Raw genomic sequence first — 19,798 nt, 5'->3', positions numbered from 1 at the left:
AAGCAGGTCTGCAGGTATCTGTCTTTCTCTCCCCCTCTGTCTCCCCTTCCTCTCTCCATTTCTCTCTATCCTATCCAACAACGACGACATCAATAACAACAATAATAACTACAACAATAAAACAACAAGGGCAACAAAAGGGAATAAACATTTTTTTTAAAAAAGAAAAGAAATAGGGGAGTCAGGCTTTAGCACAGCGGGTCAAGCGCATTGGCACAAAGTCAAGGACTGGAGTAAGGATCCCGGCTCCCCACCTGCAGGAGAGTCGCTTCACAGGTGGTGAAGCAGGTCTGCAGGTGTCTCTCTTTCTCTCCCCCTCTCTGTCTTCCCCTCCTCTCTCCATTTCTCAATGTCCTGTCCAACAATGACAACAAGAATAACTACAACAATAAAACAACAAGGGCAACAAAAGGGAATAAATAAATGTTTTAAAAAACATTAGAAATAGTAAGAATAAACCAAAATTAAGTCCTGGGAATGCTTATATGCTCTTTGTCAAAGTCAAAAATCCATTAGAATGGCCATTCTCACTAAAAAATGGTATACAAGATGAAAGTCTAAATGAGGAAAATTATATATTGACTTGAGCTTTCAGTTTGAAAGCATTACATATGAATATTCATGACCAAGTTTCATCATATACAAAGTTAGCTCCAAATGGATCAGAGATTTAGAAGTTAAACTAGAAGCTGTCAATTACTTCAAGGGAAACAAACAGAACTCTCTTCCTATAAGTTCTTGAAACATCTCCACCAATTCAAATCCAATTGCAAGGAAAACAACAACAAAAATAAGCCAACGGGACTACATCAAACTGAAAAGTGTCTGCAGAGCAAAGGGCATCAATCACCACCGTAGCAGAGACCTCCACAGACTGGGAGAAAGTCTTGTTTCTTACATTGGACACAGGACTGCCAATCACAACATGCAGCGAACCCACCAAACTCAGTAACAGAAAGACAAACACCCCCACTGAAAACTGGGGGGAAGATATGGGAGGGATTTCTCCAAAGAAGAGCTCCAAAGAGCCTGCAGACATATGAAAAAAAATGCTCAAAGTCACTGATGATCAGAGAAGTGCAAATAAAACCAGCAATGAGGTACCACTTTACCCCTGTGAGAATGTCCTACAATAGAAATACCAACTGTTGGAGAGGCTATGGGTGGAAGGGACTCTCCTACATTGCTAGTGGGAATGTAAGTTGGTCCAAACCCTATAAAAAGAGTCTGGAGAGTCATCAAAAGTCCAGAAATGGACCTACCTTATGACCCAGCAATCTCTCTCCTAGGGACACCCTAGGAAAACAAAACACCCTGAAAATACCACCAATGTTCATAGTCGCACAGTTTGTAATAACCCAAACTGGAAGCAACTCAGATGCCCAGTGACAGATGAGCAGATAAGGGATTTGTGGTACATATATACAGTGGAGTACTATACAGCTGTTAAAATGATGCGATCATCTCTGCAGTCGTTAAAAATGATGTCATCTCCTTTGCAATAGTGTGGTCAGAACTTGAAGGCATCATATTGAGTGAGACAAGACAGAAAGAGAAGACCAATACTAAATAATCTCACTTATAGGAGGAACTTAACAACAAAGAACAGTAAGGGAAAACATAAGGTCAAACCAAAGCAAAGACTCTGGGGAAGGAGGGAAGGGACAAGATGAAGGGGCCTTGGGGTCTGTGTCTCCCAGACACCACTCAAGGGGAGGCAACAGTACGTGCCTGTGTGCCGCTGACCCCCATGAGGCCGATGATAAACAAAAGCAGGCAAAGCAGAACAGAAAGGTGCTACTGTGCACACTGGACTAGGAGAGCGGCTACAAGTCTGGGCCCTGACAGATGCCCGACCGCAAGAGCACGCTCAGAAGGAAGCCCAGCTGTTCTCAGCACAGTCTCACTCTTTCATCATTACTGTCAAGTCCAAACACCAAGGGCTGCTCTAGGGACACCAAATTTCCCAGAAGTGGACCAGCACTCATCACAAAGACAATTCTATCTATCTATATTATTATGTTCATTCTTCAACTTTTAGAATCCTGTGCTTATAGAAGAAAAATTGGAATCATTCCATTAAACTCCCCAAATGCTTGTCTATTGTGTGTGTAAGTGTAATGATCTATAAATGTCTTTGACAGTTAAAATTTTATTGATTTTTACACTCTTTGATTTTTCTCTCATGAACATTTTCTTTTAATGTTAGCAATATTTAGGAAAAAATCTAACTTTATTTAATTTTATAGGACAGAAAGAAATTGAGAGGGAAAGGGAACAGAGAGGCAGAGAGACAGGAAGACACCTGTAGCCCTGCTTCACCACGTGTGAAGCTTTCCCCCTGCAGGTGGGGACCAGGGGCTTGAACCCGGTCCTTGTGCATGGTAATATGTGGACTTAGTCAAGTGAGCCACCACCCAGTCCCTCATGAATGTTTTCTAAATTAAGCCTAAATTTGATAAATATTTTACAGGATGATAGGAGGACTTGCCTAGGGAAAGAGTTATTCTCATCTTATTTATTAAAGTAAGCTGGACAACAGAGGACTTTTCATTCTCCATAGGCTGTGTGAGCATCACTATCAGGCTGATTTGCAGATTGTGGTTTTAACAGTATCTGTTTCTCGAGCTCATTCTGATGCTCCTCTCTCTGATCTTATTTGTCTTATTTGCAATTCCTTGGTTTTATCTATTATCTATCTATCTATCTATCTATTTTACCAGGGCACTGCTCAGCTTTGGCTAATGGGGATTAAACCTGGGACCTCAGAGCCTCAGGCATTAAAGTCATTTGCATAACCACTACACTATCTCCCCAACCCTCAATTGCTTAGTTTTAAAATGCAATGAGAAGAGAGACTCAAAAGTGGTCATAAGGACAATTACTTACTGTCTGTTACAGCCACTATAGGCCAGCGGAAGCCCAGCTCATTGACGCACATTCACCAATTTCTTACAAGCTCTTGCACTGCCTGGCTAGTATGCGACTATAGCTTAAGGGCTATGTTTTTAAAGATCTGCTTTTTCCTGTCTTTTCCAATTTACTTTCACAAAAATGTACCTAATGGTTGGTCAATCAACAGCATATGAAATTTTATGATAGCAATTTTCTGCACATTCAGAAAAGGAAATTCAAGACATGAAAAATGTCTTGAATTTCTTCCTATTACTTCCTGTTGTATCCCTAGAAATCAAAACAGCAGAGGATAGTTACTATAAAGAGCATTTATGCTAACTTCACCTTGAGAAAGTATGTTGTCAGTGTCCAATTAAGTAGAAATGAGTCAGAGGTAATTGATAAACAAGAAAATAACCCTCTGGCAAAGGTAATATGTTTGTGCTCTTGGTGAAAGAAATTACCTATAAGACCAGTGGATTCCGGCACATTAATAGACAGACATGATTTAGCTAAGTAAGAGTTCATTTATTTAGAGAAAAGAAAACAGGATGTCATTAGTGATGATGTGCAGCCACAGTCTGAAGTAGAAAAATTAAAATGACATCTTTAGGAGAAGAAAATAAGATATGTAATGCACTATTTACTTAACACCAAACCAAAACTAAAAAGTAGCAACCACCACAAGAATCATATATTAGATTACATATATTGTCTTTAACTTGGGTTATTCAGAAGTCTTTTTTATTTTCCCAGAGCACTGCTCAGCTCTGGTTTGTGGGGGGTTGAACCTGGGACTTTAGAGCTTCGGGCATAAGAGTCTCTTTGCATAACCATTATGCTGTACCCCCACCTGTTATTCAGAAAGCCTTGGGATTATAAAAGCAATCATTTAAAATAGTTATATTTTCCATTGAAGACCGAGGTTCCGATTTTTATATGATTTTAATCAGCACAAAACAATGAGAAGGCACATCGTGGGTAAGTTTATATTCTATGCAGTGATGTGTGCTGCCCGTCCAAAACAGAACTACAGTCTTACCACTCAATTTCTACTACCAGTGTGTTCTATTTCCTAGAACTGTAAAAACATAACTACTAGGATGTCGATATTTAGAAATGATCTGGAAGAGGTCGTGCACAATGAAATCTTCAGTAGGACCATAAAACTAATGTTGCATCAACATAAAAATGTTCATATTCACCAAGAGGCAGACCAATGGTCACTAACTTCAGAACACTTCTTAGATATTTCGCCTTAATTCAATTTTTCTTTCTTTCTCTGTCTCTTTCTCTTCCTTCCTTCCTGCCATCCTTCCTCCCTTCCTTCCTTCCTTTTTGCCACTATGGCTATTGCTGAAGCTCAAATCCACATCCCCTGGCAGCCATTTTTTCTCTTTTTATATATTTTATTTTATTTTGTTTGACAGAACAGAGAGAAAGTGAGAGGAAAGGGTAGACAGAGAAAGAGACACCTGCAGACCTTCACAGCTCCTAAAGTGTCCTCCCTGCAGGTGGGCAGTGGGAGCTTGAGCCCGGATCTTTATGCAGAGTGCTATGGTGCACTTAACCAAAAGCACCACTGCCTGGCCCCCACTTTAATTCAATATCACTAACATGCATTGAACACTGACTATATGCCTATAGTTATACCCAATACCAGAGATGCAGAGATGAGTAATATAATGTCTCTAACCTTTGTAGAATAAAGTTAAGAAAACAGATACAATATTCATAGTACAATAAGTAAGATCTAGTTTTTAAAAGTAATATGAGAACACACAAATAAAAACAACTAATTCTGTTGAATTTACAATATGCAAATATTTTTGGTTAATAGTCTATATCTATTTTCTCTTGGTGTTACTGTTTTACATGCACTTGTGTATGTTGCCTTAAGTTTTCTGTGGCACATAGTAAATACATAACAATTACAGTAGCTACTGAGGTAGAGTAGGAGTTCAAGTAAAAAGCATTAACAACTAAGCTGGGTCCATCCCAGAAAAAGAACGTCCCAGGAGAGAGAAGTGCATGAGCAAGGACCCAAAGACCTACACCAGCAGATGTGTCTGAGCCATAGAGAGCTACCAGAGGGAGCCGCACGCTGCAGGTGCAAAGCTGGACAGGCGTCTGGAGCCAGGCAGTGAAAGACTTGTCAGCCTGTGCTCTGCTGGGTGTGCTTATGGTTTCCTACAGCAAGGGGAGATCAGCAGAGGCTACTGACCAGGGAAGCAATGTGATCAGGTTTGCGGCTTGGAAAGGCAATCTGGGAGGGGCCGCTGATGGGGTGCCCGGCTGAGTGCACACATTACCATCTGCAAGCATCCAGGTTCAAGCCCCAGGTCCCCCACCTACAGGTGGGGGCCTCACATGCTATGAAGCAGGGCTAAAGTTGTCTCTCTCTCTGTCTTCCCTCCACTCCCCTCCTCTCCATTCTCTCTTTCCTGCCAAGCAAAAAGGAGAGAGAGAGAGAGAAGAAAAGAAAACTGACCACCAGGAATGGTGGATTCATCATGCACGCACTGAGTCCCAGGAAGAACCTTGGTGGGGGAACAGCAGTCTGGGGGAAAGCAGTGTGAAGGCTGAACTAGGGAAGGCAATCAGAGGACGACTTAGCCACCACGATACTGTAATTTTCTGGAAAGGAAATCATGAGGAGAATATACACATGAAGAGAAGTAAAGAGCAGGTAGTCACCTTAAAGGGAAAATCAACAGAAAGGGGTTGCGCATGTCATTCGAGAATGAAGAGCAGCAAGACGGACCAGCATCACAGATCAGGGTTGGCGGCGCTTCCCTGGGCCCTGGGTTGAACCTGTCTAGCTCGTGATGGCCACACTCAAAACTGTCCACAGGCTAGTTCTAGCTCCCTATGCCTCCCTCTGATGACAGACTACAAGTGAATCTCTTGAAAAAAATTCGAAGAAGATGACAGTTTATGGCAAAGGATAGGGAAATCCTAAGGCAAGCTTTCACTCTGCTCAAATCATACTTATAACATATTTATAGCATTTATGAACCAATGAAAAGCTGAAACTTATACTATTAAAATAAGTCAGTGTTATACCTGAAAATTAGTAAGTTTTAGAATGAACTTCCAACTGTTTTTCAGTCACTTAAATACTTTCATCATTTAAATTTTAAAATCTATGTAATTCTATTGAGACCATTCATTCATTTTAAACTGTACATTTAGTAGTCTACTTACAAAATGTACATTATGACACCTATGCTCCAAATGTCACACTGCTGGCTATATTCGTGGGCATTGATAACTTCAGGGGCTGCCAAACAAGCATAAATAAAATAATATTAATAATGAAATAAACAACTTTTAAATGCCTAAACACAAAGTATGAAAAATTTGCTGATGTGTTGTGATATATTCCCCCACAGGGAAAAACAGAGCAAGCAGCAGCTGTTAAATGAATAATGGACAGGTCTTAACAGGTGGTCACTGTATCCTCACCCTAGTCATTCAGCTTCTAATGGGATGATGGCACAAACTATATCTAAATATGCTATTCTTTCTGCCTTGAAATTATCAGAAATGATTTTGCAAAGACTGGGTAAAGTAGGAGACAACAATACCTCAGTTCTTTTCCAAAAATAGAATTGAATGCATGCCTCAAGTGGATATAATTTAAAGCAAGCTCAATATGCAGAAATTTGGACTCAAAGAAGAACTAAGATAAATAGTTATAACATCATTTTAGTAAAACAATGATAATAACATCAAAGTACTTCCATGACAGAATATGGATTATTTTGCATGTTATCTAAATGAGAAAACTAAGGAGAGAGAGGGAGGGGGAGGGAGGGAGGGAGGGAGAAGGCAAGGGAGGGAGGGAGGGAGGGAGGGAGGGAGGGAGGGAGGGAGGGACAAAAAGATTCTACAACATCACTGGATCAAGAGTCAATCAGACAGGACAGAGACTAGGCTCTCCCGACACCCCAAATCTGTGCCTACTTAACAGCAAGCTCACAGTTAAGACTCCTTTTAAAGAACATTCTCAAAGTAGAACCTCTTTTTAACTTTAGGGGACTATGTGTTTTAAGTGTTTTCTTTCTTTTTGTCATTGTTAGGGCTTCACTGCCTGGAGGCAACTTTTTCAGTTAGAAAGAGACAGAGAGAGAGAGAGAGGAAAAGATACCAAAGCACCAAAGCTTTCTCCAGTGTGTCGGGCCAGACCTGAGCAGAACAAAGTGGGTTAGCACTGTGCAGGGGACCTGCCCTGCTGCCCTACTGGTCACTTTTTCAGCCATAAGGAATTTTTGTTTGTTTGACTGACTGATTTTACTTATGGATGGCTAAGGATTAGGAGGTGACACACCAGGTAGAGTGCACACATTCGTGTGAGAGGACTGGCGTTCAAGCCCGCAGTTCCCACAAGCAGTAAAGCCGTGCTACTGACGTCTCTCTTTTCTCCCCCACTCAATGTTTCTAACAGAATACCATAAAGAGAAAGGAATTTGTCGTTAATTAATGGATGGATGCTTTTGTTTTTGTTTTTTATATTTTATTTCCTCAGTGTAACTTTCTTTTTTTTCTAATTTTTTTTTTATTGGGGAATTAATGTTTTACATTCAACAGTAAGTACAACAGTTTGTACATGCGTAACATTCCCCAGTTTCCCATATAACAATACAACCCCCACTAGGTCCTCTGAATCCTTCTTGGACCTGTATTCTCCCCACCCACCCACCCAGCCCAGAGTCTTTTACTTTGGTGCGATATGCCCATTCCAGTTCAGGTTCTACTTGTGTTTTCTTTTCTGATCTTGTTTTTCAACTTCTGCCTGAGAGTGAGATCATCCCATATTCATCCTTCTGTTTCTGACTTATTTCACTCAACATGATTTTTTCAAGGTCCATCCAAGATCGGCTGAGAACCGTGAAGTCACCATTTTTAACAGCTGGGTAGTATTCCATTGTGTATATATACCACATGAGTGCTCAGCCACTCATCTGTTGTTGGACACCTGGGTGGCTTCCAGGTTTTGGCTATTACAAATTGTGCTGCCAAGAACATACGTGTACACAGATCTTTTTGGATGGGTGTGTTGGGTTCCTTAGGATCTATCCCCAGGAGAGGAATTGCAGGGTCATAGGGTAGGTCCATTTCTAGCCTTCGGAGAGTTCTCCAGACTGTTCTCCACAGAGGTTGGACCAACTGATATTTCCACCAGCAGTGCAGGAGGGTTTCTTTGACCCCACACCCTCTCCAGCATTTGCTGCTGTTACCTTTTCTGATGTATGACATTCTCACAGGAGTGAAGTGGCATCTCATTGTTGTCTTGATTTGCATTTCTCTGACAATCAGAGACTTGGAGCATTTTTTCATGTGTTTCTCGGCCTTTTGGATCTCTTCTGTGGTGAATATTCTGTCCATGTCCTCCCCCCATTTTTGGATGGGGTTATTTGTTGTCTTCTTGTTGAGTTTGGCAAGCTCTTTATATATGTTGGTTATTAAACTCTGGTCCGATGTATGGCATGTAAAGATCTTTTCCCATTCTGTGAGGGGTCTCTTGGTTTGGTTAGTTGTTTCTTTTGCTGTGAAGAAGCTTTTTAATTTGATGTAGTCCCATAGGCTTATACTTGCCTTAGTCTTCTTTGTAATTGGATTCGTTTCATTGAAGATGTCTTTAAAATGTATGCGGAAAAAAGTTCTGCCAATATTTTCCTCTAAGTATCTGATAGTTTGTGGTCTATCATCCAAGTCCTTGATCCACTTGGAATTTACTTTTGTATTTGGTGAAATACAGTGGTTCAGTTTCATTCTTCTGCATGTTTCAACCCATTGTTTCCAACACCATTTGTTGAAGAGACTCTGCTTTCCCCATTTAATAGTCTGGGCACCTTTGTCAAAGATTAGATGTCCATAGGTGTGGAGGCTCACTTCTGGGCTCTCAATTATATTCCACTGGTCAGTGTGTCTATTCATTTTCCAGTACCAACCAGTTTTGATGACAATGGCCCTATAGTACAATTTGAGATCTGGGAGTGTGATGCTTCCGGTTCTGTTCTTTTTCCTCAAGATTGTTTTGGCAATTCTAGGTCTTTTCTGGTTCCAAATAAACATTTGTAGCATTTGTTCTATTCTCCTAAAAAATGTGCTTGAGATCTTGATGGGGATAGCATTAAATTTGTAGATGGGCTCTGGGTAGTATATTCATTTTGATGATGTTAATTCTTCCAACCCATGAACATGGAATATCTTTCCACTTCTTTGTGTCTTTTTCAATTTCCTTGAGTAGTGACTCATAATTTTCAGTATACAAGTCTTTCACTTCTTTGGTTAGGTTTACTCCTAGATATTTTATTGTTTTTGTTGCTATGGTAAAAGGAATTGATTTCTGGATTTCAATTTCTTCTTGCTTAGTGTTTGCATAGAGGAATGCCACTGACTTTTGAATGTTAATTTTGTAGCCTGACACCTTACTGTATTTGCTGATGATTTCCAAAAGCTTCTTGCTAGATTCCTTAGGTTTTTCTGTGTATGCAATCATGTCATCTGCAAATAGGGAGAGTTTGACTTCTCTTCTAATCTGTATCCCTTTAATTCCTTGCTCCTGCCTGATTGCTATGGCAAGAACTTCCAACACTATGTTGAATAGTAATGGTGATAGTGGGCAGCCCTGTCTAGTACCTGATCTGAGGGAAAATGCTTCCAGTTTTCACCACTGAGTCTGATGTTGGCTGTAGGTTTGCTATATATAGACTCCACTATCTTCAGGAATTTTCCATCTATTCCCATTTTTTGTAGTGTTTTGATCATAAAGGGATGTTGTATTTTGTCAAAGGCTTTCTCTGCATCTATTGATATGACCATTTGGTTTTTGGTCTTGCTTTTGTTGATGTGGTGGATCACATTGATTGATTTACATATATTAAACCAACCTTGCATACCTAGGATAAACCTCACTTGGTCATGATGAATAATCTTTTTAATATACTGCTGTATCCGGTTGGCTAGAATTTTGTTCACTATTTGAACATCTATGTTCATCAGAGATATTGGTCTGTAGTTTTCTTTTTTGGTTGTGTCCCTGTCTGCTTTTGGTATCAGAGTAATGTTGGCTTCATCGAAGCTGGCAGGGAGTATTCCAGTGTCTTCAATCTTCTGGAAGACTTTTAAAAGTAGAGGTATTAGTTCTTCTTTGAAGGCTTTGTAGAATTCATTTGTAAAACCATCTGGTCCAGGACTTTTATTTTGGGGGAGATTTTTGATAACTGTTTCAATTTCATTAGCTGTGATGGGCCTGTTCATGTTATCCACTTCCTCTTTGCTTAGTTTTGGAAGTTGGTAGGTATCTAGGAAATGGTCCATTTCTTCCAGGTTCTCTAGCTTGGTGGCATATAGTTGTTCATAGAGGATGGCTGTTTTATTTAAGGGATATGCATGCCATACCTCTAACGTAGAAAGCAACAATAAGGAGCCTGGGATCAAAAGCTAAACTATCAGTAGTTACCAAACTGAGCAATTAAATGTAAATTAATGAATTCTAACTACTATTTTTCCTTCAAGTAGCGATTTACATGCTTTTAACTTTTTTTAATTTACTGACTTAACATTGATTTATATGAAGTCATTAAAATCAAATTGCTTTATGGCAAAGCATGTATGGCAAAGGTAAATTCTGTGACTATACCCCACAAAGGGTCTCCATATAGGTGCATCACATGCCATGGGCTTGGGGGTCCTTATCCTCACACTTTTTTGAAACCTTTTAAGACTGTTTTATTTGTTTGTTTAATAGGACAGAAAGAAATTGAGAGGGGAAAAGGAGAGAAGGAGAGAGAGAGGTACATGCAGTACTGCTTCACTGCTCATGTAACTTCACTCCATCTCCCGCAGCTGGTCCTCAAGAGCCTGAACCTGGGTCCTCGGACACTGTAAGGTGTACACTCAACCAGCCATGCCACTGTTCAGACACCCTGGTTCTCACTCTTCCAGACACCGTAACTTCCCAGGGCATTTCTGCTTGTGTTATCATCACAGCTCTCACAGAGAGGAAGAGGCTAGAATAACCATGCCAAAGAGTCATTCATGAAGTCGGCAAGGCTCTGCAAACCATCTGTCTTCACTCTGTTCTCTCACTTGTTATCAGTGTAGACAACTAATAAGCAGGCATAAAACTTAGGATGCTTGGATATATTTTCCCCATGTAACTACACACCAGATGTCTTTTGCCAACAAGAGGACATGAACAGAATGTAAAGTAGTCTCTCCCCAAATAAGATAAAGCATTTTCAAAACTTTATGGATCAAGTAAGCAAAGAGAGAGAAGAGAAAAATGACAGTGAATTAGACAATGGATTAGGCATGCTCCTTAGCAATAAAATAGACTGATACAACAACATGAATATCTCAGAAATCACTACACGGGACAGAAGACAGACAGACAGACACAGATGAGTGAAAACTGTATGATTTAATTTACATAAAATTGTATAAGTTATGGTGACAGAAACCACCACTAGTTGCTAGTGATCAGGTAGAGATTGAGAGAAATACACGGAAACTTTCTGAGGGGATAGAAGTATTCTCTCTTTTCACTGGGGTGGTGAACATATGTTCATGCATTTGCCAAAACTTATTGAACCTTATGCTTAAAACGTGCATTTAATTGTATGTAACTTGTATTCTACTTTTTACAGCATTTAACTGGGAATGTTGATTTGCAGGGCTGCTGTCAAGGGTACAGGTCCACAGCTGTCCTACCTGGTGTCAGCACAGCCCCCTCCACTAAACCATCATCCTGCTCCACCAGGGGGCACTGGGTCCCCACAGATGGAATTTTGGATGGCAAATGGATTAAAAAATGGAAATGAGCAAAAAAACATTATTTTAGCATGAATTAACAAAAATCAATAGCTGATTTTGGGGTATGATTACCTCTAATATATAAGGAACTTGATAGCAATCACAGAAGACAATAAAATTATAATCTTTGAAAACAAGAATTAAGGACAACGAAATGGCACATCCAGTAAAGTGCACATCACCACGCACTAAGGTTCAACTCCTGTTCTCACCTGCAGGAGGAGGCTTCACAAGCAGTGGAACAGACTGCAGGTCTCTAAGAAAAGGTGGGGGTGGAAGAGGGATTTCACTGGACATAGCGCAACGGCAGTATGCAGGAGGTCCCATTTTGACACCCAGCAAACGGCCAGAGCTGAGTGGTGCTCTGGTTAAAAAAAAAAAAAAAAAAAAAAAGGGAGGGGGGCGTATTGCACCAAAGTAAAAGACTCTGGGGTGGGTTGGGGGAGAATACAGGTTCTTCAAAGGACCTAGTGGGGGCTGTATTGTTACACGGAAAACTGAGAAATGTTACGCATGTACAAACTATTGCACTTACTGTCGAATATAAAACATTAATTCCCCAATAAAGAAATTTTAAAAAAATAGAAAAGAAAACACAAAGTAAAACTCAGACTGGGGGGTCTGGGTGTGGTTATGACACCAAAGCAAAGGGCTCAGGGGAAGGAGAGAAAGGGAAGGAATGGGAGACTTGAGGGTCCTGGTGCATGATGGTTTAAAGGAACAAAATTGGAGGGAGGGTGTTTTTGCAGACATCTGCCACAGGGAGATGAGGAATCGTACCCATGTGTCAACATCTGGATTGTGAGACACTAACCCTCCATAAAGTGATTTTAAAAGAATCACAAAAAATGTCAACAGAACTGAAATTATTTAACCTAATGAAAGAGAGGGGGGAAAAGCTCTACCAGGGTCATGAAGTACCGAGGACAAAATCAAATTGCTCAAGTTTTGACCCCTGCTAGTTTTCTGCCTTCATACAGAGAAAGGTGATCCAAGTCTCCTAACTTACCCATGTATATAGGGGTTCCGCAGGTGGTCTGCAGCATGGATTCACTCCTCCTGCCTTGCTTCCTCACTGCTAAGCCAAAGTCAGTCACCTAGAAGAGACCGACAGTCACCCGTTTTCCTGTCCCAGAGCTCACTCATTCTCAAGGTAGTTTCCACTACATTGTTTCTTTGTTTTTGCCTCCAGAGTTAGTGCTGGAGCTCAGTGCTGGCACTACAAATCCACCCCCCCCAGCAGCCTTCCCCCCACCCATTTTATTCGCTAAGACAGAGAGAAACTGAGAGGGGAGGGAGAGAGAAAGATAGACACTTGCCGACTGGGGGCTTGAGCGGGTCCTTGCACATAGTCCTATGTATGCTTAGCCAGGTGCGCCACACTGAGCCCCCCACTGTAACTGCATTTAATTTAGGGATTCCTGGAATGCAGGAAATTTATTTATGTCACTAGTAAGGACCTTGTTTTCATTCCCCATCCACACCTACATGTAGAGAAATGTGGTTTCTCAAATCTTCAGGAAAGGTCAGTGATAATATTGAGTGTTCATTTTCTTTGAGTATATCCAACATTTCAACATAGAAATTTGTATTTTGAAGGAAGACATTTCTAAAAATAATCTTTTTAAAAAATGATCCAGGAAGTGGCACAGTGGATAAAACACTGGACTCTCAAGAGTGAGGTCCCGAGTTCAATCTCCAGCACCACATGTACCAGTGATGATGTCTGGTTCTTTCTCTCTCTCCTCCTATCTTCTTCATAAATAAATAAATAAATCTTAGAAGAAGGAAAAGGAAAAGACATTTAAGCTATTTTCAGGTAAGTTCATTTTAGGCAGCTAGGAAGGTGGTTTGGTGGGCAGGGTACCATGCTCAAGGCCCTGGTCAGGTCTTGGCTCTGTATATGACATGTGGTGCTCTGGTCTCTCTCTGTCTCTCCTTCACTGCCGCCCGGCCTCCCTCCGTCCCTTGTTTTCTTCCTTTACCGCTCATATATTTAAGTATTTTCATCTTTTCTTCTATTTGAAAAAGTCTTATGCATCCACAGTGAGTTAGTTAGGGTCTTACGCATGCGCAATACTGCTGAGCAGCCTCTCTGGCATAATTTTCCATTGTTTACTTCTTATACATAAAGAGAGGAGTGACGAGGAGACAAATGGAGAAAGAGAAGAGAAACCACAGCGCCACACCACCATGTGTACCAGCACACTGTGGAAGGGCAGGTCGAAGGCTACACACAGCAGGGTTTGGGCTCTAGAGGGCAGTTTTCTGTCCTCCCCCACCCACACACAAACACACAATACTTCATCTGAAAATACTTCTAGTCTGAGTGAACATACTACCTGTTTGATACTCAAGCTATCTTCCAGTTTAAAGCACATCATCTTTAACAACACTCACTGAAAAATCACTTTAAAATTATTTATAAAACACTATTTCTGGTGAATACTATCATTTCCTTTGTGTTTCTAGAGTGCCCTAATTAAAACAACTACTGTATTATTAAAACTATGAGAAGCAAATGAACAGAGGAAAAAAACAGTCTAAAACTACACATACACTGGAGGTCTACTGTTACAACTGCAGTCTTTTTGCTTAGTTCTAAATCTTGGTCATTAAACATGAGGTTATTAAATACTCAGTATATACCCTTGGTCTTGTCTCCCAAGTTAGAGCAGCCTTTAGCTGAAAGCAGAAATACAAGCACACTTATTGACCACACAACTGAAGACAGGTTCTTGGCCCACAGTAGGCCACAGACATTGAATGCAGAGATTCCAATGCCTTATAAACAAAGTGTTCTTATCAACACAGAATATCTCTATTTTATCTAGAAAGGTTAATTGATCTTTTTCAGAAATCTTCACAATGTTCACTTGGAACACTCCAATACATATATTTCTCCTCAGGAAAAAAAAATCAAATGTATAAAAAGCTCTGGGTTTGATTAAATTCTTGGTAAGCATTTATTCTTGTATTCACCATATTTTTTGTAATGTCAGGTCTAGAAACAAAGTATAGGGAGTCGGGCGGTAGCACAGTGGGTTAAGCGCAGGTGGCGCAAAGCGCAAGGACCGGCATAAGGATCCGGGTTCCAGCCCCCGGCTCCCCACCTGCAGGGGAGTCGCTTCACAGGCAGGGAAGCAGGTCTGCAGGTGTCTGTCTTTCTCTCCCCCTCTCTGTCTTCCCCTCCTCTCTCCATTTCTCTCTGTCCTATCCAATAACAACCACATCAATAACAACAACAATAACTACAACAACAATAAAAAAAGACAAGGGCAACAAAAGGGAAAATAAATAAAATTAAAAAAAAAGAAACCGAGTATATACATGCACATGTACACACACAATGAGCTCTACTACTGAGCTACATTTCCAGCTCATTCACCAAATACTAATGAAATAGATTTATATTTTAGGCTTTACTTCATGTAGCAACAATGAATAAGACTTAACATAATTCCTGCCCTCATAGAGTTTACCATGGAACTATTCAGGAACATTTACTTGTGTGAAAACAATCACATTAAACTTGTTCATATGACACTGTGATTTAATTTCTGCAACAGAGCAAGTTATTCACAGACAACATTTTATTCCTAAATTATCACATTCACATATTTTGAAAGCAGCCGCTACTGAAGTGCTAAGTAATAAATAATGTATCCTATCATTTATTTGACATTAAGGACCACTTAATTTAAATCATCAAGAATAAACACATGACACATTAATTGTGCTTGGGACATAAACAGCAATGCCCTCGGAAAATTTCCAGTGAGAAGTACAGATCTCAGCATTAATTTAGTGTCAAAGACTCGGCTGAGGTGTTTTCCTCTAAATCCGTAACACATTTACATTGAATTACCAGGCATGATTTGAAATTAATTAGAATTCAGAGCATCTGTTTGCTCACTATTAACTAATGATTTAGAACTGTCCAAATGACTATGTATCTTTAAAAAATGCAGTAGTATCACTTGACTCATAAATTATTCTTGTTAGTTACAACCAGCGTCCTCTGTGAATGTTTCATATTTTAAAGAACATGTCACTTATTTTCTGACTGCTCAAGCTACCAAAATGTACCTGAAAAGCCCACTTTGTCCCTTTGTTATCAAACTGTTTATAGGCAAATAATCACCACCATACTAGTATCTTACCTTTATGTTTAAGTTCATTTCATTGTTAGCATCAACAAAGCTGCTTTTAACCATTATGTTTTCCAGTTTTAGATCTCTATGTACTATATCTGCCAAGAAAATAAACACCAAATCAAATCAAATAGATAGTGGCAAGATAATAAATGGATACACATATAGCACCAATAAGTACATCTGACAAATGGGTGCCCACTGTTGAAAATTTGGAGATGAGTAGACTTCCACCCTGTTCTGTTTCCTTATATTTAAATCCTTTTTTCCACATTCAATATTCTTTTAGAGAAGGAGAGTGAGAAGCCACAGCTCTGCAGCTCCTTCAAAGCAGTGGGACTCAAACATGGGATGTGCACAGGGCAAAGCCACGTAGCACCCAAGTGAGCCATTTCACCAGGCTACATTTTAAAGAGTCCTTTTCTTTAACTCCTTTATCTCTGCCCAATGACTGCTATTCAAGCAAGTGGCCTGCTGAATGTGAAGTAGGGTCATTTCCAAGGTTAGATGTTTCCAGGAGGGAAACTATAGTTACAAATGCGCTGAACTTCCCCACATCCTTGAGTCTTCAAACTATTTTACATGTCTGCCAGTGCCAGTATGAAGGTGCAGTTCACTGTCACTTGGTCTTATGTCTACAAACTGTACTTAGTTAAGTATATTCCCAGCAGCACATACGTCCCTGTTTTAATAATGATAGACAAGACTGAGGGGTAAGAGGGGCACAATTCATACGATTCTCACCACCAGAGTTCTATAACCCCTCCCCTCAATTAGAAAGGTCCCTAGTCTTTATTCCTCTGGGAGTACAGACCGAAGATTTTTATGGGGAGCAGAAGGTTGGAGGTTTTATATGTTAAAATAAAAACAGAATCTACAAAATTTCCAGGTGAGCATTCCAGATCAGTAGGATTTTGATATGCAAGCAAATTTAATAATCATGTAACAGACAATTCTTTGCAAATCATTGATTTGGCTAATATTCATAATAATCATTTCCCTAGACTTAAAAGTGTGTTGATGGGAAAATGTATTTAAATGAGCCCTAGGATGAACTTAAACACTTCTAGTTCCATTACACAGTTCCCAGTCTTTGTTTTCAAAAGTTTTACTGCTCTGCTTCCTATATAAACACAACAAGGTTCTTATTATTTTTTCTTTCTTGGGAAATTAATGGATTTCAGTACAGTATTTGACACATGGACACAACCTTTCATCTCCCTGTGATATATGTCCTAAAAAAAATTCTCACTTCCTACTTAGATTCTAAGTTTTAATTTGTAATATGTTTTGGTCTTTGGCAGGGCAAGTCTCCTTGATTGCCTCCATTGCTAACTTTCATGTTTTCCTTGCTAAATAAATCCAGATTATAAAATTGCATAAAATTGGGGCCAGGCAGTGGCTCATCTGGTTAAATGCACACATAATACAGTGCACAAGAACCCAGGTTCACTCCCCTGGTCCCCACCTGCAGGGGGAAAGCTTCCCAAGTAGTGAAGCAGGGCTGCAGATGTCTCTCTGTCTCTCGATTCCTCTCTATCTTCCCCCACTCAATTCCTCTGTCTCTATCCAACAATAAATATGTAAAGATTTTTAAAATTGCATAAAATCCTGTTAAGATGTTGCTTTGAATTTATACCCTTATGCAGGAGAGAGCTGATATCAGCATAAAATTCTGAGTTTCCAATTCTTGCAAAAAATTATTGCCCTGTGCATAAAAAGTCCCAATAGTTGTTGGTGGTGATGATGGTGGTGGCAAGAGTGTGTGTGTGTGTGTGTGTGTGCGCGTGTGTGTATTTGTGAGAGTGTGTGTGTGAGCATGTGTGTTAGTGTGTGTGAGCATGTGTGTGAACGTGTGTGTGAGCATGTCTGTGTGAGTGTGTGTGAGCATATGTGTTAGTGTGTGTGAGCATGTGTGTGAGTATGTGTAAGCATGTGTGTATGTGTGAGTGTGTGTGTATGTGTGAGTGAGAATGTGTATGTGTGTGAGTGTATGTGTGAGTGAGCGTGTGTGTGAGCATGTGTGTGTGAGTGAGCATGTGTGTGTGAGCATGTGTGTGAGTGTGTGTGAGCATGTGTGTGTATGTATGAGTGAGCATGTGTGTGAGTTTGTGTGAGCATGTCTGTGTGTGTGTGAGCATGTGTGTTTGTGTGAGTGAGCATGTGTGTGAGTGTGTGTATGTGTGAGTGATCATGTGTGTGAATGTGTGTGAGTGAGCATGTGTGTGTGAGCATATGTGAGTGTGTGTGTGAGCATGTGTGCGTGTGAGCATATGTGAGTGTGTGTGTGAGCATGTGTGTGAGTGATCATGTGTGTGAGTGTGTGTGTGAGCGTGTGTGTGAGCATGTGTGTAGGTATGTGTGAGTGAGCATGTGTATGTGTGAGCATGTGTGTGTGTGTGTGAGTGAGCATGTGTGTGAGTGTGTGAGCATGTGTGTGTGAGCATGTGTGTATGTATGTGTGAGTGAGCATGTGTATGTGTGTATGTGTGAGCATGTGTGTGGGGGGTGAGCATGTGTGTGAGTGTGTGTGTGTGAGCATGTGTGTGTGTGTGAGCATGTGTGTGTGTGTGAGCATTTGTGTGAGTGTGTGTGAGCATGTCTGTGTGAGTATGTGTGAGCATGTGTGTGTGTGAGCGTGTGTGTGTATGTGTGAGTGAGCATGTGTGTGAGTGTGTATGTGTGAGTGAGCATGTGTGTGAGTGTGTGTATGTGTGAGTGAGCATGTGTGTGAGTGTGTGTATATGTGTTAGTCTGAGTTTGTATTCCTCAGCTAAAGTTTTGTTTCCTCTGTCAATCATCTTATTTTCCAAATCAAAAAGGCAGTGGAGTACTTACACTGCTGTGCTCCTTGTACTTTCCATGATCCACCACTACTGAAATCACCACACTGAGTTATAATTTGATTTCTATATTCAATCTCCCACCATCCTTGTCTTTTAATCTGTAGTTTCAGGCCCAATTACAATACAGAAGGAGCTTAAGGAACGTCTGAATGCACCGCTGGTTACAGTACTAGCTCCCCTGCATCTAAGCCTGTCACTCCACCTGTCCGGAACAACTTCTGTCATCTCTTAAGTGAGCAGATTCTAAAGTTACCTGTAAGTGAAACTAGCCTTGAAGAAGTAAACAGGTTTTAATTAAGTAAAACCATGATGGCTACACGTTATTATACCTTTGTGGAAGAAAAATAAAAAGAATGTGCAACACCAATAGTGAACTGTTTAAGTTATTAATTCTGGGTGACAGTGATATGCCAGTGCAAGCTCGTCAGCTGTGACCAAGGTGCCACTCTGCTGGAGGATGCTGATAGTGTGGATGTGACACACGAGGGAGACAGACTTCACAGAAAAGCTTTGTATTGCTATTTCATTTTGCTGTGAACCTAAAAACACTCTGAAAAATAAGTAGCATATATATGCCTAGGATATCTAGCTTTTTAGCATTGTTATTATGTGCTCTTAGAAATGTCCCGTTTATGGGGAAATGGATGGTGGCACAGCAGATTAAGTGCACATGGCATGAGCCGCAAGGACTGGCACAAGGATCCTCATTCAAGCCCCCAGCTCCCCACCTGCAGGAGGGTCGCTTCACAAACAGTGAAGCGGATTTGCAGGTGTCTCTTTCTCTCCCTCTCTGTCTTCCTCATCCCTCTCAATTTCTCTCTGTCCTATCCAATTAAAAAGAATATATAGGGAAAAAAAAGGCCTCCAGGAGCTGTGGATTTGTAGTGCAGACATCAAGCCCCAGTGATAAACCTGGAGGCAAGAAAAAAAGAAAAAAGAAAAGAAAAGAAGAAATGTTCCTTTTATCATATACTTTGACTTGATAATATTACTTGCATTTTAGTCTGTTGACTATAAGTGTTCACAATATCATCCTTTGTACATGTGCTTGATTTTTATTTAAAATATATCTATAAA

The 19,798-nt window shown here is 40.4% G+C and overlaps 1 protein-coding gene across 3 annotated transcripts in view; it reads right to left on the bottom strand.

Moving 5' to 3' along the window:
• Positions 1-19,798, bottom strand: part of STK33 (serine/threonine kinase 33) — a 110,221-nt gene that overhangs the window by 54,192 nt on the left and 36,231 nt on the right. For all 3 annotated transcript variants that reach the window (XM_060177221.1, XM_060177220.1, XM_060177223.1), the window contains 3 exons: positions 15,885-15,973; positions 12,731-12,818; positions 6,103-6,178 (listed from right to left, as the gene is read on the bottom strand). In XM_060177221.1, coding sequence (XP_060033204.1) covers positions 6,103-6,178; positions 12,731-12,818; positions 15,885-15,973 — 253 coding nt within the window. The remainder of the gene's footprint in view (positions 1-6,102; positions 6,179-12,730; positions 12,819-15,884; positions 15,974-19,798) is intronic.

The sequence above is a fragment of the Erinaceus europaeus genome, chromosome 17 (assembly GCF_950295315.1).
Source record: "Erinaceus europaeus chromosome 17, mEriEur2.1, whole genome shotgun sequence".
Classification (NCBI taxonomy): Eukaryota; Metazoa; Chordata; class Mammalia; order Eulipotyphla; family Erinaceidae; genus Erinaceus; species Erinaceus europaeus.
This window is presented reverse-complemented; position numbering and strand designations above follow the sequence as displayed.